The sequence below is a fragment of the Gavialis gangeticus genome, unplaced genomic scaffold (assembly GCF_001723915.1).
Source record: "Gavialis gangeticus isolate Ggan-Ray unplaced genomic scaffold, GavGan_comp1, whole genome shotgun sequence".
NCBI classification, from domain to species: Eukaryota; Metazoa; Chordata; order Crocodylia; family Gavialidae; genus Gavialis; species Gavialis gangeticus.
Genome location: NW_017729032.1, coordinates 43,884,107 through 43,904,169, shown reverse-complemented (window position 1 = coordinate 43,904,169; position 20,063 = coordinate 43,884,107). Strand labels below are relative to the sequence as shown.

General features: G+C 41.5%; 1 protein-coding gene across 2 annotated transcripts in view; it reads left to right on the top strand.

Moving 5' to 3' along the window:
• Positions 1-20,063, top strand: part of ATP8A2 (ATPase phospholipid transporting 8A2) — a 638,305-nt gene that overhangs the window by 434,247 nt on the left and 183,995 nt on the right. For both annotated transcript variants that reach the window (XM_019525447.1, XM_019525446.1), the window contains exon 28: positions 17,038-17,112. In XM_019525447.1, coding sequence (XP_019380992.1) covers positions 17,038-17,112 — 75 coding nt within the window. The remainder of the gene's footprint in view (positions 1-17,037; positions 17,113-20,063) is intronic.

Genomic DNA, 20,063 nt, shown 5'->3' with positions numbered 1-20,063 from the left:
CCCCCGGCCCAACGACTTGCCTCATTCTGGTGTAAAAAAAAAAAAAAAAGACAGCCTGGCACCGGCTTGGTAAGCACGCAAAAAATTCATGCCAAAACATGTGGGGCTTTGCATGGAAAGGTTTAGAGCCAAAGAAAAGTGCCCAAGTGTCCCATGCAACTTGCATCCAGGGAAAGCGAGGGGCACCAGGCTAAGGCAGGGATGATGCCCTTTGGGACCCTGGAGCCAGGGGACAGGCAATGGTTTGAACACACTTGGGGGTAGCCCAAAGGGTACCCAGTGCCCTGTGAAAACAGTGTGCTGCCCGAAGGGTGCCCCCTCCCCTTCACCCGGTCTTGGGAGATGCTTATGTACACTTGGAGAGCTCTGCGGGGCTTTTCATGGAAAGCTTTTTCACCAAAAAAAAAAAAAAAGTGCCCTAACACCCCATGCTTGGGGGTTAGCTTTGCACAGAAGGATTTCACACCTCAGCCGCCTGAGTGCCCTGTGCAACTTGCACCCAGGAAAAGAGAGTGGCAGAAGTGCTATGGCTGGGCATTTCTTGTCCTAAAGCGCTGCCTGGCAGCAAGGTAAGACTGAAAGGGCATGAGGGTAAAATAGTTCTGACATGCCCTCTAGCGCTTTTTGCTAGTCATAGCATCATAAGCTCTTATGTGGTAAATCATGTCTACATTACTTATTTAGCCGTCTTAAACTAAGAAAGAAAAATTAAACCAGGAACATTTTTAGCGACTAAATGCCAAATATGTGTACAAGGGCCTTATGATTCTAAGGGAGCACTATGGTAATGTTGTTCTAATTGTTTTGCTACTATTTAAAATAAAAATGGCTTTTGATTTTAGGTTCAGGAGGGCTTAAGGACTTAGGAAATGTATTACTAATAGTATAGTATGTAAAGAAAGTATGGCACTGTAAATAGCAGTTGCCAAAGTTAAAGGCAAAGTACTATCATATTCATACAAAATAAGAATTTTGGTGGGTTGATATGACAGCTGTTTCCACTTGGGCTGTATATTTTCTAAGATGCCAGAGCACCGTTATGTCACTGAATTTTTTTGGAGCATTTGACCTCGAGGTTTTGCAACAGGGTTTCCAAAGTAAGCACAACCTCAAAGTGTTGGTAAAACGGTGTAGAACTAGAAATAGTTTATGTACAGTAATTTCCATTGATCTAGTGGATTAGACACAACACATCAATGAAAGTCAAATCTTATGATTATTTTTGTCTTTTAGAGAAGTGGAGAACCCTGCCTGTCAGAGAGGTAGGATCATGCTGACCAGGTCAAATCAATATCTGAGTCAATGGCATGAATGCCCAGTTCTATGCCATGGGCAATGGTGACACACCTTGCACCTAGTCAAAGGTTTGGTCTTGCTGAGGGAAAGGTTTCCTCCCACCCCTCCCTTTTGTTGTTGTTGTTGTTGCCAACTTGTGTTGAGCGGCCAGGCTGCGGAAACCCTGGGGGAAAGCAGCAGGGCGGGAGCCTGAGCTTGCACCCACCCCCACCCTGTGGACAGATCTGTGGGGCATGGGTCCCCCCTACCCCCCAGGAATGTGTATAGTGGCAGGGAACAGCCCCATCCCACGAACGAGTCTCCCACAGCCTAATCCCACTCCCTGCTGGGGCCCTGCAGCTGCACGTTGTAGCTCCAGGCCCCAAAGCCCCACTCACTGCCCGGCTGGGCAGCAGCCCCAGTCCCAGCCTCAGCCCTGCTCAACTCCCTCCCTTCCTATGGGAGCTCCCCCCCCACACACTTACCTGTGGGAGCTGCTCTCCATGCTGCCTGGGGCCATGTACATGCACATGGCACCCCCTGCCTAACCACCCCTCTCCTGCTTCCCCCAGCCCAGTGCAGCTGGAACTCTGCCAGCCTGCAGAGGGCTCATCCCAAAACTGCAAAATCCATGAGCTTCTCTGGTAAAATGAGAAATCCACATTTGCCTCTGGTAAAAAGTGAAATCCACTGTTTACTCAATTTTTCCATGGGAAACGGAAAACCCAGATACCTGCTAATAAATAATTACTGTACAGATTTTCTGGAATTTTGATTTAAAAAACTGAAAATTGTGATTCTAATATGAGCAATTTTTACATGTAATAATATATAAATGGTTTTGGTTTTCCTGTATTGATTCAAATGAGCAGCTGGTTGCATTAACCAGCAGTTCTATAAAGCAGAATTTATGTACTAAATGAAAATGCCGGCAACTTTGCTTTCACCACTGAGGGTGAAACTCATCTTAAAATATTGGCCTATTCAGTTAAAGCCAAACTTTTTTGCAGGGCTGCCACAAATTAGCCCCACACCCTTTGCAAGTGCCACTCTTATCCCTTTCCCTTACCCAGAGGCTGCTTTGCTCTGTGCTCCCTGCTGAATCTGCTGTTTCCTGATCCCTACCTTAACTGACACTGTGATGTCTGAAATTTCCCTTCTGCCATGTGCCACATAGACAGGCTGCCCATACCAGCTGTGGCACATATGCCATAGATTCTCCACCCCGGCCTAGTTATCCTTTTAGTGTAAAGTCTTCTGTTTAGAGCACCATTGGTGATGTGTAGTAGGTGCACATGCACTCCCTGAGCGTGCCAGTGAACCCCCTCTAAAAAGGCGCTGCTTGCCACACACCACACCCCCCCCCACCCCGGTGTTATCCATGATCGCTGCTGGCTGCTGCTGCCGGTGGCATCTGAGGATGGTTGCCAACCGCTGGTCAGCGCTTGCCATCCGTGTCCCCCCCACCCCTGCCGCCGCCGCCAACAGCACTGCAGCTGCCTGCAGCAGCTCCTCACTTGCCTCCCCCACACTCCTGCTGCCAACAGTGTTGCCACCACCTGTGGGAGCTAGCCGTGCCCCCCCCCCCAGCCTCCGGGGGCACACATCGTTCATGCAGAGCCCCATAGAGCCAATGTACTTCGTAGAATGAAATTGCTCCATAGAGAAGACTATCTATACAGCTCTCCTGTGTTCAGGAAGAGCATACTTCACAAAAGAAGTGTACCACCATGCCTGTGTACCTGGGCCAGCTGCCACAGAGAGGGGCAGCAGCAACTTTTAGTTGCCACCATGCCATGGGCACAGTCATATGACTGTGGCAGGCACAGCAGCAGCCAGCATCATAGCCATTCCCCTGCCCCCACCCATTTGGCATCTGGATTGCCCTGTCCTAGTTGCACAACTTTTAAGACCTCTACGTGGGATATTTTCTCCATTTCCCTGACTCCTCGGTACTGTCCATGAGCTTAGCTGGCTAGCACTGAGCTATAGTTCTGTCTATTACCCAGCCCTGCTTGGCCACTTCAGTAGGCTTTTCCCTGAACGAGTCCTGCTTTTCCTTATTTGCAAGGGCTCCAGTTCTGCCCAGTACTTACAAAGGCCATGCAAAGGCAGAAGGTAAGTTTTAAGACTGCCTCTTCTGTTCCAAACAGGTCGTTAAATCATAGTATCCGACTACTTTAATAAGCCTACTTGTTTCCTTCCCTTCATAAAGTAAGGTCCAGGCAAGTTCTAGCCTTTTGTCCTCCAGCTCATCTTAAAGTGCTATCCAGGACATAAATTCACTTTGACTTGCAAGGAAATATTTTTTGACTTTGCCTTTTTCATATAGCTTGGGGGCTTAATACTTTTTATAGAAAACAGTATCTTTCTAGTTCTACATACAGCTGACAAAATTTAAAATCAAATTAAAAGAAAGCTTCACTGATTTTTTTTTGCTTTATAATTTTATTTATGCCATGTGATACCAACTGGAAAAAAAGCAGTAAATGTATCTTTATTCACAGGCAGAGTTATTATTGAGCCCTCAGCTTAGGTAATACAATTCTTTGTAAAGCCATTTCCTTGTAACTAACCTCAGATGTCAGCTCAGGTTTTCACTGTGAATAACCACCCCGTCTAATATATTTTTACGGAACCTGGTGAAAAGCTCTGGAAACTAGAGGGCATGTTCGTGACCCAGGTTCTAAGGCAATTTGCTGGTCATTTACTATGAGGTATTTCTCCCTCTGGAGAGACTGACACATTCTGTGCCCAGCAGGCAAAGACTGATGCATAAGTAAACTAACTCTGGCAAAAACCTGCCTGAGAAGTGCTGTGAAGCTAAAGCAACCGGCTGTAGGAAATTAATGCATGTCATTCTGCTGTTAGTCAATAACTAGCCCTGATTTTCTTTTTTAATGGGATTCACTCAAACAGTGCCTACGCTGTTTCCTTTGCATAGTATGTCCTGTACTTTATGTTCTTTTCCCAAAGCCCCGTATTAAAATCTTGCAGATTTACACTGAGAGTTCAGGAACTGCGTAAATGTGTTTATCATATCTGAAGCTTCTACGTTTCTTCTTTAATTTGTCTAAGGCACTTTGTCTAATTTAGTGCAGCTCCTTTGGAAAACATAGTGTGCACACAAATATTTGGGCCATTAAGAATTTACTTTTATGTGTTGCAGCAAAAGAAAGCCTATCATTTTCCATAAACAAGTTCAAACATAATTTCTTTATAGTGAAAAGTACATTAATAAATATTTTGCTGGTGAAGTGATTGCATGTGCTTACAGTGTGCTGTGTATTTTGGCAAAAAGATTTGTTTGGGATTGAAAATGCTTTTAGCTTTTGCCAGTCAAAGTACAAGAAAAAAATGGGATTTTTAATAGTATTAGACTGGAATATTTTTAAGGCCAGAGGAGCGATGGGAAGGGAAGAGTAGAGGAAAGGTGTGTTTAATTAAAAACAAAAAACAAAAGAAAACTCCTAGTACTGGTTAGGAAGAAACTGTCCCTTCTATAGCAGGTATTAAGAGGGGCACCCTTCTCCACATTATATTGTATTCCAGCCACCAGGAAAACTGTTTAATTCATGAACAAGTCTAGGGTTCAGAGCAGATAGGAGGTGTTAAGGACTTTTAAATTGCCTTGTGTGTCTTTGTGGTTCTGGACCAGAGTGCTGTTTCTGTGTTGTGCTGTTAATAGAGCTGCGGGTAATGAGAATCCTAGGCTGATCTTGAGATTACCAATGTAAGGGTTTATTATTGTCAAGTGTGACAGAAAAGCCAAGCTGTGGCTCCCTTTAGTGGTTTGGCTTATCTGCTGTTAATTTTGCTATTTTCATTGGGTCCCAAGCAGTCAGAAAACTTTATTTAAACTTTCTGTTAAGGCTCTTATCCTAGGGCTTACAAAAATTGAAATTTATTTTGTTTCATGAAAAAAGCTGTGACTTGCAAGGGAAAGCTGGCAGTTCACTTCACCATAAGAGGGAATCCTGAGGGGACCACTGTTCCAGACCTAAAATGACCTTGCTACAGAACTGCTCCTATAGACTTAATTCTGCAATGTGACTGAAGGATTCCTTGATGTGATGACAAGAAAAGTAAATGCTGTGAACTTGGGTTTATAAGAAACTTCTGCAAATGATGCTGAGGAGAGGAAGAGCTGAAGGGTTTTGTATGGGGAAAATGGTTGCTGGATGGCAGCTACAAAGTCTCACTTGCCATCAGTTTCTTCCATGAGTTGCCTGAAATGAAGCCACGCACTTCATTATTTAGGAAGCTGCTATTTTAACTTGGGTAATATAATGTATTGCCCACATTTTAATCTAAGCATTAAGATCAAAATGGCTTATTTCTTGTTTTTCAATTTTCTATCCAGTCATGCTAATTCAATATTACCTTGAATTTATTTATTGCATTGTTCCAAACAATCCCAAAGCACTTTAGGGCATACACGGGTACTAGGGTCCAAAAGTATGTTTGCATAGGTATGTGAATTAATTCAGTCATCGCCCACTTGTAGCAACATTCAGGCTGGATGGCCGCCACTAATCAGGACACTGTGCACCAGCCTGGGAAAGAATAAGTTTTGTCCAAGGATGCTTGACCTAATTAGTACTCTTCCTAAAGATGTTAGGATGTCTTTGGCCTTGCAGAGCCCAAAAGACTTGGATTTTTAATATCTTATCCCACAAAACTCTTACAGAGTAACAGTTGTAGAATCCAGCATACTGGTATAAAGAAATGCCTCGCCAACTCTGCTCAGGTTTAGATGCATATAGTGTTTTAGTAGAAGTTGGCCTCATGTTCATTTTTACCAATGGATTTCTTATTTTACCCGTCCACTTAGCACTGTCTCTAATTATCAGTAATTACAGGATGCAGGAAAAATTATACTAGACTTCCCCCACCGTTGCTTTCTTATACCACTTAGCAGTGCCATCAAATGGAGTCCTAATAAGACCAAAAATTTGACATACTTTTAAATATATGTACAGTTGTAAATGTATTATCATTCTGTCTTTCATTAATAATTTGGTTGCATTTTCTGGATTGGTATCTGATGCCTGGACATATGTGGAACAAATAGCTACAATTATACAAAAGCAAAAATCTTGAGGTACTGACTTCTAAACTGTCCTTTTACCATCATTATTGCATTGCCTTCAGGCCTGACCACTTCTACCATTAAGGGATGCTGACTTCTGGATTCTAAGAAGCTTTTAACATATGCTTATTTCTCAATTCAAAGAAGCTTTTATTATATGCTTCAGTGCTCAAGCCCTGGAAAATAAGAATGTATTACTTGGATGGGTAGCTGTTTTCTAAGCCAACTATGATGAAAGAGGGGAAAAAGGAAGCTATAGTTTGAAGAAATGAAGTAATAACCAATGTGCCATTTGGGGCAGTATAATGCACAGATGAGTGGTGGTAGAAGTGCTCCCCCCTATGCTTTAGGGTATAAAATGATTGCTTATACAGGATCAGAATTGGGAAGGACTTCCTTTTAGTATAGCATTTCACATTATAGTATTTATAATCACACTCCCACACACTTACCAAGGAAGGGAATCCAGTACAGGGTTGTAAAAGATCCCACATTGATTTTAGCCCATAGATACTTAACCTGGGAATTCAAGTACCAGCATGTTCTTTTTACAAGTCTGTATAGGTGTCCATAACAGAGAGTCTTTTTTTTTTCTCCTTTTTCCTTGCAACCATTTTCTGGGACAACAAGAAAGCTAAATGAGATATTTTAGTCAGTCTGCTTTATGCAAGTTCCTGTGGACCCCAAATGCATAACCCCTTGACTAGATATAATATTTGTTTGGTTTGTTTGTTGGTTTCCTTCTCTGATGCATCCAAGATATGATTCTACCAAAGGCTAAATGCTAGACTTGATGGCCCTTTGGTCTGTTCCAATATGAAAACAACTATGTGGTTGTATAACTTGGTGGGGGGGCAGGGGGAGTTAAAATCTTAATTCTTTCTCACATGAAAGCAACTATGCAGTTGTATAACTTGCCACCCCCTCCCCTGCCACCTCACCCCCGCAACAGTTGCTGTTTAGCATAATAGTAACATCCCTGTTTCAGATGCATCTTTAACTCTCTACTTCATACCTTGCTTCCTTTGCTTTGATTTAAGGATGTAACAAATCCACATTTTTTGAAGTTATCTGATACTAAATATTTAGCAAAAACTTGATTAGATGCTAAAAACAAATGTGGATAGAAGAGCCGTTAGACTATTGAGGTAAAAAAAACAAACTTACCCAGTAATTGAGCTTTATGCCTGCTGTATATTCCTTTATTTGAGTAGCAGGGAGCAAATCTGTGAAAAACACTTCAGCATTTAGAAAATGTTAGGAAAAATACCACTTAGTTTTGAAAAGACCAGTCAATTCACATTAGTATAAACCACAAAAAATATGTATTTGTCTTTCTCTGAGGTGTGGTCAATCATACAGTTGTTCATGTATCGGAATTCCAATCTAGGAGGTTTACGCACTGGAGAGATGTAGGTTCTGTTAACTTACAGAAAGGAATTAATAGACCTTACCTATAGAATGTTACTGCTTTTATTGCTACGGAGGCACTCTGGTAGACAGCAGTTGTTAGCAAAATACAGTTGATAATAGCAATTCTTTGGGTGGCAATGTAGTTTTCATTGTAGTGGATATTTGCTAATGACTAAGAACCACACCTTTTTCTTTGCAAAAGAATCCTGGTGGTACTAGAAGGCAGTAATGTAGGTTGTGACTGTCCTGAAACACAATGAACAGTACTAAAAGCCTTGCTAACTACCAATTGGTATTTAAAAAATGGTTCATGCAGTGTTCCATCTCTGACTGTATCCCAGACTTATCTCAATCTGGTTTCATTATGCTAGATAAATGATTGGCAGCCTTTTAGGATAGGGACAGACGTTCAGAAAGCCGAAGCCTGAATTGATTTAGTCTTTGCAGGTTAGTCTAAGGGAACTCACACCAACCCTCCTCTGCTGGAGCAGACAGCACAACACAACCCTGGGCTGGAAAGCATGCTGGGATGCTGGGGAACTGCAATTTAACTTGAACCAAGAAGGGGTCTGGAACAGAAGTTTCATAAACTGGTTTGACCTAAATCAGTTAAGTCTGATGCCACTTTCAACCAGGTTTATCTTAAACCAGTTTCAGCCATTTTGAAACTTGTTTATATGCAATGAACTTATGTTTTGTTACATGTTTAAACCAATTTCTAATCACTTAAAGCAGTTTGTGTAACTTCTGGCCCTGACCCCATACTAGGGTTTCTATTTGAAATCTTTGGGTTTATCTCGTGAATCATGTTTGCACACCTATAGTAGGTGGCATCCTTAAAAGGATCTCAAGGCATGCCAGGGTGCCCCAATAATTGCAATAGATATTTAAAATGAGAATGGAAGCACCTGCTTGCTAATTTGGTCATGTAAATGGAATTTATACATCCTATGTTGATACTTGTGTTAGAAAATTAGGCTTAGGATACACTAACAGGGCTGGGTATCTGCTTATATGAATCATAATACCTCTTTCTTTGTTTCTTTGTTATACCCCTCTGTTAATATTAAGAGAGGGAATGTTGATTAGAAAGTTAATGCCAAAGATGATCAGAAGAGACTTCCATTTAAGGCCTTTCTTTAGGTAGCCCCTGCAATTATATAGCATCCTTGAGTATTATAGCAGTGGGTATAGTATCCTGGCATAATGTTTGAAATGACTGCTCTTGGACCAAAAGGCAAGAGTATTACGTAATGATAACCACCATATAGATAGCCAAAGAAGATTGCTGATGTCAGTTAATTGTTTGAAATTATTCTAACCAGTTAAGCTGCACAAATCTATTTAACGGGGGAAGCTCACTTCTTTTACTTTTCTCTGTTTCTTCCCCAGCATTATCTTTGCTTTTTGCATCCTTTCTTTGATCATATTGTTTGACTGTATTGTAAGGTCTCTTGTTCAGGGGTAGCTGCAGTTGTTCAGTACTCGTATTTAGAAAAGAAGGCATATAAGCCACACATTTTGGGGGAAAAGCAATGAACCTTGAGTGTTGCTAATCAAAGGAGAATGGATAGTTGATCTGCCTTATTTTAATAGCTAATATATAGGCCTAAAATTAAGTCACTAGTAAAAGAAGTAATGTCTGTGCAGGATTATTTTTAATAAATTAGTGTTAAAAAAAATAAGAAACTTCTACTGTAGATATTTGCTTTTACACCCTATAAGCTATTTATCTTACTATCCCTTGCTATAAGATGTATAGTGATTTATAAGACAAAAACAGACTTTGAATAATTGGGATATTGGCAGAAAAGGTTAGAGATGGTTTTAAATTTTAAATATCTGCTTAGGATAGGTTGCATTAGGGGAAAAATGTGTTTACTCCTGAAAGACAAACAATTTCCTTTCTCTTAGCAGTTAAAAAACAAAGAAAAAAAATATCAAGAAAAATATTCCTTGGCAAGTGAAGTGAAGCTCAGGCCCCCTTGCCTACTCTGTCAAATCTTATTAAAAAGGTCTCTACGTATATTATAAAATTGGTGCCGTACATACTTTAATGAAGGGATTATTTTAGGGCTATGTGCACTTGAGCAGGAATAAGAGCCTTGCATGGAGAGAGATACCCGTAACGAGAGGATTTTAATCAGGATGCATTATTAATGAACTGCATCTGAGATATATAAGCCTGCTTTATTAGGCAAACTGTAAATGAGCTTATGTGGTAAGAGTCTGCAAAACATGTGCGCTAAGAAGAGGATATTTTGAGAATTTAACTTTATCTCTGTATAGTAAAGGCATCCAGGATTGTTGTAATTGGTGCCTGTGGCAATTGTTGATACCCTGACTACATTAGCTTTCTATGCCCTTTAGCAGGATTGGGAAAACATCTCTAGTACTCGTTAAGCTGTCTATTATCAAGACATCATAAATATACACATTTAGAATAGATGATTTGCCATCCCAGTGCCTTAGAGCACTTAAATAAATTAGTTCATACTATTTCAATCATTAATGTTACAGTAATAATTATGCATAAGCAATAATGCAATTAAAATTACCTTCAAACTTAAATGATTGAGATTTTTTTTTAATATTACTTGCTAGTTTCTTAAAATACACTCCAAAGGAGGTGAATGGACTGAGGATGTGGCAGAGGACTGTTGTGTTTTTCACCTCTGAATCTTTAGTGTGCATTCAGCTTGAGTTAGTATTGAGAAAGTGATTCCCATTTGTTAGCTATTATTGACCTCTGGGCTGAGGTGATGGTCTGATTCCCTAATAGCCAAAAGCCCACCGGCCAATTGGAAAACAGTATTTCAGTAGTGAGCATTACTTGGAAAAAAATGAGTGTAGGCACACTTCAAGGCTGAAAATATAGACTGCATCTCTGTTCTTAACATGCTTCATTTTCCCTGGGTACTGCAACGCATGTAGTATGTAGCATGACTCAGTTATCTGAGGTCTCTGCAATATCAGCCATACTAAGATGAGGTAATAATATGTCATCCTGGATTTTTAGTATTAGATCTAAATTTCCTTGCATTTAAGTCAGACCTGGAAATTCCTTGCATGTATTTTTTGTAACTGAATTATAATTAAGTTATTCCAGCTTTTTTGGCAACCAGGTAATAACTAAATTGAAAGGAAGGTTTCTTTTCCAACCCAGAAAAGCTATTTAATAACCTTGTGTCTGTTTGCTCATAGCAGCACTAGCACTGAGTACTGCAAACCCCAGGAGTTTGGCAAGTGAGGCAGACTTGGCAAGTTTTCTTACTAACTCACCAAGTCTGAGTCGAGCATGGGCAGTCATGGCTTTTAATGGATTTAGTGCATCTTGTTAGCAAGAACACTGAGGTGGAGATTTTTTCCATTGACTTTAAAAAGACTCTCTGAAAACAACTAGTACTTAACAAACTACACACCTAACAATTTATGGCTTATGTCAGTTTCAAAATAGATATACCAGTATTTGTATATTTATTTTACACTGAGAGTGCATGATTTGTGGTCCATGACATTAGATTATCAAGGCAGGAGACCGTGATTTTTTTGTTGCATTGATTGGTATTTGATAGTGTAAAATCCTACAAAAAACAGCATGTGCATTTTTTTACAGTGCTTCATAACCATAACATCCCTATCCTGTGTTTACAAGGAGCATAATGCAAGTAAGGTTGTGTAAGCATTTTAAATATAAAGTGTTCTCACTTCGCTTAAATTTTACCTGTATGGATCCTGCCAAAAAGAAAACTAAGTCATGTTTGAATTTTAAAACATCAACACATTTCTAAACAAAGCCTATATTTTCCCTAGTTCTTGCACATCTAAATAGCTTTTGCAATAAGTGGATTTGATTATCCAGCATAGGATCATTCCGATAAAAGATACTTTTTAGGGTTGGATGTGTTTTCATAAAATTTTGATTTTGCCCATAAAGCTTCCAGCATCTGCATCTGATATGAATTTAATCCAAGGAATCCAGTGAAATATTCCAAATAACATTTGTTTAGCAGGATCGGAGTCATCCTTTTCTAAGAGATATTTGGAAAATTCTCACCTTGTTTTTTTAACTAAGTTGCAGCTATATAAACTTTTAAAAGGTCATTTATGGGCCTGTTTTACTGAGTTAGGAAGCTACTGTTAAGAAATGAGTGATGCTTCTGTTCTGAAAAGAAAATCTGTTCCTTTTTACACTGATCTCTTGTCCTGTTTTTCATAGTTCTACCCATTTTGCAAGTTAGATATTTTGCAGGTTTCTAGGTTTCTTCCCTTTTGGAAAAAGCTTTTTATTGTCAGAAATCTAAAATACAGATTTAGGTTAGTCTTTGTTGTTTCTTGGTGGTGGTGGCAGCTTTTGTACTAGAGTCACGACAAAGAGGGCCTGATTCATATGTCCGTTGTGGTGACATTGTAGCCGATCCATAGATGTTAGGGGCTGGAAAGGACCTCTCGAGATCATCAGGTTCAGCCCATCTGCATTTGGGCAGGAAAGATTGTTGGGATCAGATGACTCCAGCAAGGTGAGCATCCACGAGTTTTTTTTGAAGATATCCAGAGCAGATGATTGTACCACTTGTAGAGGGAGTCTGTTCCAGACCCTGGACATTTGAGTTTTCATAGTTGTAAAGAGTTGTAAAGAAGTTTTTCCTTATGTCTAATCTAAAGTGGTCTTCTAGCAATTTATGACCATTAGTCCTAGTCTTCTCTTGGGGAGCCCTGGTAAACAGGCGTTCTCCCTGATGTGTGCCCTTTACATATTGATAGGCTGCCACCAAGTCTCCTCTGAGTCTTCTTTTCTCTGGGCTGAACAGACCCGTGTCACTCAGCTTCTCATCATATGGCCTGCTCTCTATACCTCTAACCATATGTCTAGCCCTCCTTTGGACTCTGTCAAGCTTCTCTACATCCTTCCTGAAGTGTGGTGCCCAGAACTGGATGCAGTACTCCAGCTGTGGCCACACCAAGGCCAACTAAAGCGGGAGGATGACAACCTTAGTTTTATTTGTGATGCATCAGTAGATGCATGCCAGTGTTTTGTTTGCTTTGCTGGCTATGGCATTGCATTGGTGGATCATGTTCTTTGTATTGTCCATGAAGACCCCCAGGTTTCGTTTGGTTGTGGTGCCAGTCCTGTAAGTATGTTGTGAGTTGTGTCTCCCCAGGTGGAGTACCTTACACTTTTCAGTGCTGAACATTATCAGGTTTGATCCCCACCCACCTTGTGAGCCTGTTTAGGTCAGCCTTCATCCCCAACTTATCCTCCAGTGTGACTGCAGTCCCCCATAATTTGGTGTCATCTGCAAACTTTGCCAGTCTGCTTTTAACACCCAAGTCCAAATCATTAATGAACATGTTAAAAAGCACTGGTCCGAGTACTGAACCTTGAAGGATGCCACTGGTCACCAAGCACCATGTTGATGCAGCTCCATCTATTATTATTCTCTGGGTCCTACCTCGGAGCCAGTTCCCTAGCCACTGGACCATTGGGTTATCAAGGTCACACTTCTCCAATTTTACCATAAGCAAGTCGTGGGAGACCAAGTTAAAGGCTTTTTTGAAGTCCAAGTATACGATGCCAACCTCATCTCCCTTATTCGGGTGGCATGTTACCTGATCATAGAAGGAAATGAGGTTAATCAGGCATGACCTGCCCACAATGAAGCCATGTTGGCTGTCTATTAGAATGTTGCCTTCCATTAGCTTATTGCTAATGGATTTGTTGATCATTTTTTCCAGGATTTTTCCAGGGATTGAGGTCAAACTAATGGCCTGTAATTCCTTGGATCCTCCTTCCTTTGCTTCTTGGAGATAGGCACCACATTGGACCTCTTCCAGTCTTCTGGAATCTCTCCCAAGTGCCAAGAGTTCTCAAATAATTTTGGCATGGGTTGTGTGATGACGTTGGCCAGTTCTTTCAGTACTCTCAGGTTCAGTTCATCCAGGCCAGCTGACTTGTAGATGCCTCTCTAGATATTCCCTCACAAGATCTTTGCCAACTGTTGGTAGGTGGTTGCCCCCGCCTTGATCATCTTGTATCCTGTCAAGCAGGGTATTGCTGTTGAACTAGTGGAATACTGATGCAAAGTAATTCTCAGGAGTTCAGATTTCTCCTGGGCATCAGTTGATAGCTGTCCCATTTTGTTCAGCAGGGGTCCAATGTTTCCCTTGTTTTTCTTTGACTTCCTATGTATCTGAAGAAGGACTTCTTATTGTTCTTGACTTCAGTTGCCAGTTTGAATTCGGTTTCTGCCTTTGCTCTTCTACTTCTCTCCTTACAGGTGCAGGCAATTGCTTTGTACTCTTGCTTGGTGGTATTTCCCAACTTCCATCCCTTTTAAGTTTCTCTTTTCAATTTCAGAAGGTCCATGACTTACCTATTGAGCCAAGGGCATCTCCCAGCCCTTTTGCTACCTTTCCTACGGGCCAGAATGAACTTCCTTTGTGCTCCAAGGATTGCATCCCTGAGGAACAACCATTCATCTTGGACCCCCGGCCCTGTTGGGCCATGGTCCCTCAGGGCCTCAGCAATTAAACTCCTAAGCTGTGGAAGTCAGTTTTCCTAAAATCAAGGATTTCAGCTCTGCTAACTGATTTCCCTGCCTTGCAATGGATGGAGAAAGTGATCATCTCACGATCACTGTCGCCTAGCTTCCTTTCAATCATCAGGTCGCTCACAAGATCATCTCCTTTAGCCAAGACCAAATCCAGTAGTGCCTTACCATTTGTCAGCCTGTAGACTTCTTGAGTCTGATAGAGCTTATCAATGCAAGTGAGGAAGCTTCATGACTGATCAGATCTTGCTAAGTGCTCTTCCCATGAGAGGTCTGGATAATTGAAATCACCCATGACGACCATGTTTCAAGAGTATGCAGCATCTGCCAGTTCTCTAGAGAACTCCTGATTAAACTCTTCCTCTTGGTTCGGTGATCTGTAATAAACTCCTGCAGTTATCCCCTTCACCATGCTCTCCTTGCAGTTTAACTCAGAGGGTCTCAAGTCACCTTTCTCTAGAGCCAATCTCCACTTCTAAGGATGTGAACTGCTCCTTAACATAGAGCATCACACCCCCACCCTTATTCCCAGCCCAGTCCCTCCTGTGCAAGGTGTAGCCCTCTGCACCTGTGGTCCAATCATAGGTGGAGTCCCACCAGGACTGTAGTTATGAGATGTGATGGTTTTAGAGATAGTGTTGGTTTCTCAAGTAAATTATGCCAATGTGATGGAGAGCTTTGAGTTTTGTTACTAAATTCTTGAAGTTGAGTTTGTCCCGGGGGAATCTAGATGACTGAATCGGGGAATCTAGATGACTGAATCTGGGGAATCTAGATTCACTGTTGTTTTGATTTCAAGGGCTTATGTTGTTGAGTGGACAGATGGGCTGCTGTATTTTGAACCGTGCAGGATCTTCATTCATAGCTATAGTGAAATGCAACAAAGGAGCCTTCATATTTGGATCATTGACAATAATCTGTAAATATGCTTCAGTAAATAAAGGCTCCCTACACATACTATGTTTGTGTTGTAACTAATGCGTTAATCGCACTATAATGACAATGGTACTACACATGCACACAGTTTAAGGCACCATAAAATGGCAAAGCATCCATAAAAGTGTTCCACATGTAATGTAGAACATTTTTGTGGCTGATTACATGTGGCACCTTAAATTGAACATGTGGCAAGTCCACCCACTGGGACTGTTAGGGGCGGATAATTGTTGGAATCAGACCTAGACAGCACTATATCTCCAACCAGCCTGCCAGTAATATTGTTAGCCCCAGCCTCGGATAGCCTTGGTCTCCAACCAGCGCAGAACTGCCCCAGGCAGGTACCAACCATCAGCTCATTGTTGGCATGGACCTTAGGGTAGCCTTAGTTCTCCATCTGGCCTGGGACTGATTTGCACAGGGAAAGAAGAGGTGTGGAAATCAGAGGCTGCTGCCAGGGGCAGCTGAAGGACTTCCTCCAGGGACTCTAAAGCCTATGCCTGCGATTTCAAAGATTCTGGCTGGGAAAGCCCTTCAGTTCCCCCCACCAGGAGCCTCTGATCCACCATTCCTGGCAGCCCCACTGAAGCTGCTGGGTGTGAGGGTTAAATTCCCCAGTGGGGTTAGCTCTGGCAGGTTCAAAGCTTCCAAGTAGCTCATTGTCAGCCCTAGCCCAGAGGCAGGAAGCCTCTGGCAGGAGGTGCAATTTTGGGATTCATAGATTCATAGATGCTAGAGTCGGAAGGGACCTCAACAGATCATAAGGGATCAGATCCAATCATGCCATTAAATGAAAGTGTGCCAGGGGCCAAAGTGTTTGTATGCCATCATAAGAAAAGAGGCTTTCAGTTTGCATTTGAGATCCCCGAGCCAGCTCCAATTTCATGTCGGGCCTCCGATCTCAGTTCTTTGCAATCCTGTCTATAATGCTATGGGCAGGAAACCAGTGGGTAGGTTCTGATGCTGAGATGCACTTGGAGGGACAGTTTTTTCTTGGGCAAGACAGGTGAGGAGTCTGGTTTGGGGAGTGGTGGGTTCTGAGGGTGAGGTGTGGAGTGTGTTGCCACTGGAAGGACTGATGTAATAGAAGGACTGTTGATGGAAATTAAGGGATATGGATACTGCTGCTCATCTCTCTCCTTCCCCTTGTGTGCACCATGCAAATGGAAAATTTAAATGTGTCAGGAGATGGTTAAGCAAATGGTGGATACCTACACTGTCTAGGAAACCAGCTCTTTAACAGTACAGGGTAGAACTTGCACATAGCAACATAGCATGCTGGATTCACTGGCTTCTAAGACGTTTTCTTAGATTTATGGCAGTGATGCCCAGTAGTGTGAAATGATACATTACAAATCAAACAGATCATCCATCATAACACTTACCTTGAAAATGTTCAGTGTTTGTCAACTGTGATGGAAACCAGTTTAGCTTCTAACTTTGTATGTTAATAGCTTGCCAGTAACAAAACACTCTTTAAATAGCTTTAGTAATCATTTTTTTTTTTTTTTAGAGTAATGGTGCAAATACTATAAATTGCTCCATCACCTCAGTGTTTAAACTTAAATAAGCAGTACTGTAGCTCTATATATAGAACACAGGACTTTAAAAGAGAGCTACTGCATGGCAGAACTGATAATTATTTTTAGAGGACATTTAGCAGCTGTCTCCAAATGGTGGTCTGCATTCCACATCCTTCTCCTCTTCAGTTCATGGAAACATTTAGTGCAATATTGATCTAAATCTTTGTGTAACTTTCTTCTGTTTCAGCTTTGGTTTGCATTCGTTAATGGATTTTCTGGACAGATTTTATTTGAGCGATGGTGCATCGGCTTGTACAACGTGGTAAGTATTCCATGTCTTGGCTTGATAGCCCGCAGAACCTCAGTGGCATTCCATTGTTGTTTATGTCTGTGCAGTTATCTCAGACAACCATCTGTATGCATATCAAGAAGTGCAAATACATTTTAGGAGCTTTGTTGGTCTGCCCCAGAAGATGGATATAAAAAACCCTGGATGTTTATTTTTAATCACAGCAAATGTATTTGGAAGAGTGCCTTGAAATATTAGGAGATTTATCTTAATAATATGCCTTCATTACCTCTCTGTAGTTTTAGGTAATTCAAAAATTACCTCTATTCCAAAAATAATTCTGACCTGTTTCATATCTAAATATTGTATTTTACTGATTGTTCTTGGTCAACATAAATATGTATTTATCTTGCATCATTTTACTTTGTCCTTTATTTGTTTATTTTATTATGGTTGTGCCTCTGAGCTCTGTGAATTTTCATTCATGGAAAGCCATTTTTGGCTTTTGTCCTACATAGTTAATGCTAAAGATACGTTCTGTTCCCTGGTCCTATAGAAATTAGGCCTTATCAATTTGCCTATGCCTGTTAGTGATGTTATTATTGAGATCCAGAATAAGGTCTGGCTCTGCAAACCTTGACTAAGCCCGCCATATTTGCCAAAATAAAAAATATGGAATTTTCTCCCTTGTAGACATTTTGTAAATACCTTCAGTCTATACAGGTGAAACCCACAAAAAATCAACAGATTATCTCTAACACTACTTGTTTTAAGTAAATTTACTTTTTTAGACAAGAAGAGGTGAAACAGTGATGATGTTCATCATCATCTTACATTCCTTGATGTTCAACAAGGTATTCCATTCTTCTCTGGAGGCTTTACATCAGATATTCTCCACTCTATTGGTTCTTTCAGTCTTCCTCACCTGGATATCAAGCAGTCCTCCCAATACATCCCTCTCCTTTACACCCATTAATGTTTATATCTTTTAACCTAACTTCTCTGGATAAAGCATATTAACGCTTATACGTGTGCTAAAAGTAGTGCAAAAATAATTATACCTTATAGATATTTAGGTCTTCTTTTAATTCACTTTGTCCACAGAGACACTAAAAGTCAGATCCATTTGTGGGAAATGTTCAATAACTTGAAGGGATTTGTTTTTAGGGGAACACTGTGAGTGCAGTTCTTCCACTCTTTCCAATGCTCTTTCCATACACTGGTTATATTACTGCATCGCTAAGTGTGGCTAGGGCTTGTAGAATCAGAATTCTGAACTTACCCTGATAAATGTTGGAATGTCATTGTCAGTCAGCAGGGCTAGATTTTTTAAAAATTATTAGCCCCAAAAACTCAAATCCTGAAGAAGACAACAGAAATTTCAAAAACGTGTGAAGACTTCCTGAATCCAAATGAAACTTCATGGAGCATATTAGACTCTTGGCTCTCATCTCCCTCACATGAGTGTTTTCAGTTCAGCTATCTGGCTTATTGCTTTATGACTAATTGAAAAGAGCTCATGTAGAAAATGTGCTTGCAGTTACTAATTAGCATCTGGACCCATAGGCCACTGGACCAACCGCACATACTGGCCCTGTGTATCATGCAGGCTGGACCCAGTGCCACAAGTCCTTCATGCAGCATAGGGAGGCAGTCTGGGGTGCATGCTACATGTGGCACCCCATTGGACAGGCCATGCATGCCGACTTCTGGGCCAGTCCAGGTCAGGCAGCATAGGGGGTTGATCTACAGCACTGCATGCACCTCCTGTGCCACGTGCACCTTCAGCTTATGGCATCCATAGGCAGCACACACCCCATGTGAGCCCTGCATGACAGGTACAGAGCAAGCCTCAGGGCAATTGTGTGCTAGGCTAAGCTTCACTGGCCACGTGTATTGCATGCAGCATGGGGCAGGCAGGGGCATCCCTAGGGAATGTGAATTGGGGCAACTGTCCTCGGCCCTGTGCTTTGGGGGGCCCCATGGACCTAGGCCAGCTTCGCATCTGGTTGCTTGCCACCCACCACCTCCGGGCTCCACACAGGCTGATTTTGCCCTGGGCCCCACATCCTGCTATGGTTGTCTCTGGAGGCAGGCATGGGGTATACATCTGTAGGAGGTAAGCAAATACTTTTACTCAAATTTTACAGATGGAGAAATGGGTAACAAAGATTGAAGGACAGCTTTATAGAGGTAGTTGGAAACCTAGCAATGCAGCAAAGTGCCTGGTGATGCTTTTGAAAATAATACTTGGTGCCTATGAGTATCTTTAGACAATGGAATGTCTTTGAAGATCTGGCCCTATGTCACTTGCCCATGACCATTGAGGAAGTTAGTGTCAAGTTTTGGATCCCTTGAACTCGTAATAGAACAGGACGCTGAACCTGATTCGGGCCTATGGATGCTAATGTCATACACATTTTATATATAAACTTTATTTGCAGCATAAATAAAAGAAGGCAGCCCAACCTGGCTGCTTTACATTTCATCCCATCCAGGAAGAGCACACACCAACTGCTGAACTTCCTTAGCCTGACGAAGGGTTTTTGAACCCGAAAGCTTGCTTAATAATTGTTTTCCAACTATTTAAGTTGGTCTAATAAAAGATATCAGATTCACCCAAAGAACCTTGTCTGCCATTTACAGCATAAGCATCTTCTGTTAGCTACTATACCAGAAATACATACATGCAGAGCAAAATAATTGTTGGACAAAGTTCTGAGCTCTATAAATCTCACAAATGAGCCTTGCCCAAAAAGCAAAGGTGGCACAAGAACAAAATGTTGACCTCTTTTTCTGTAGCGGTTCCTCAAACCCACTAGTTTACTTTGGTACTAGTTTACAGAGACTGTATAGTGCTGTATGAGGATACATGATTACTGAGCTACTTGAATCCTGTAAGCAGTCTAGCCCTTCAACATGGCACCCAATGCTAGCTAATTTACCCTGCTTCTTGCTGTGGAGCTCTGTGCTGTTGTAGCTAG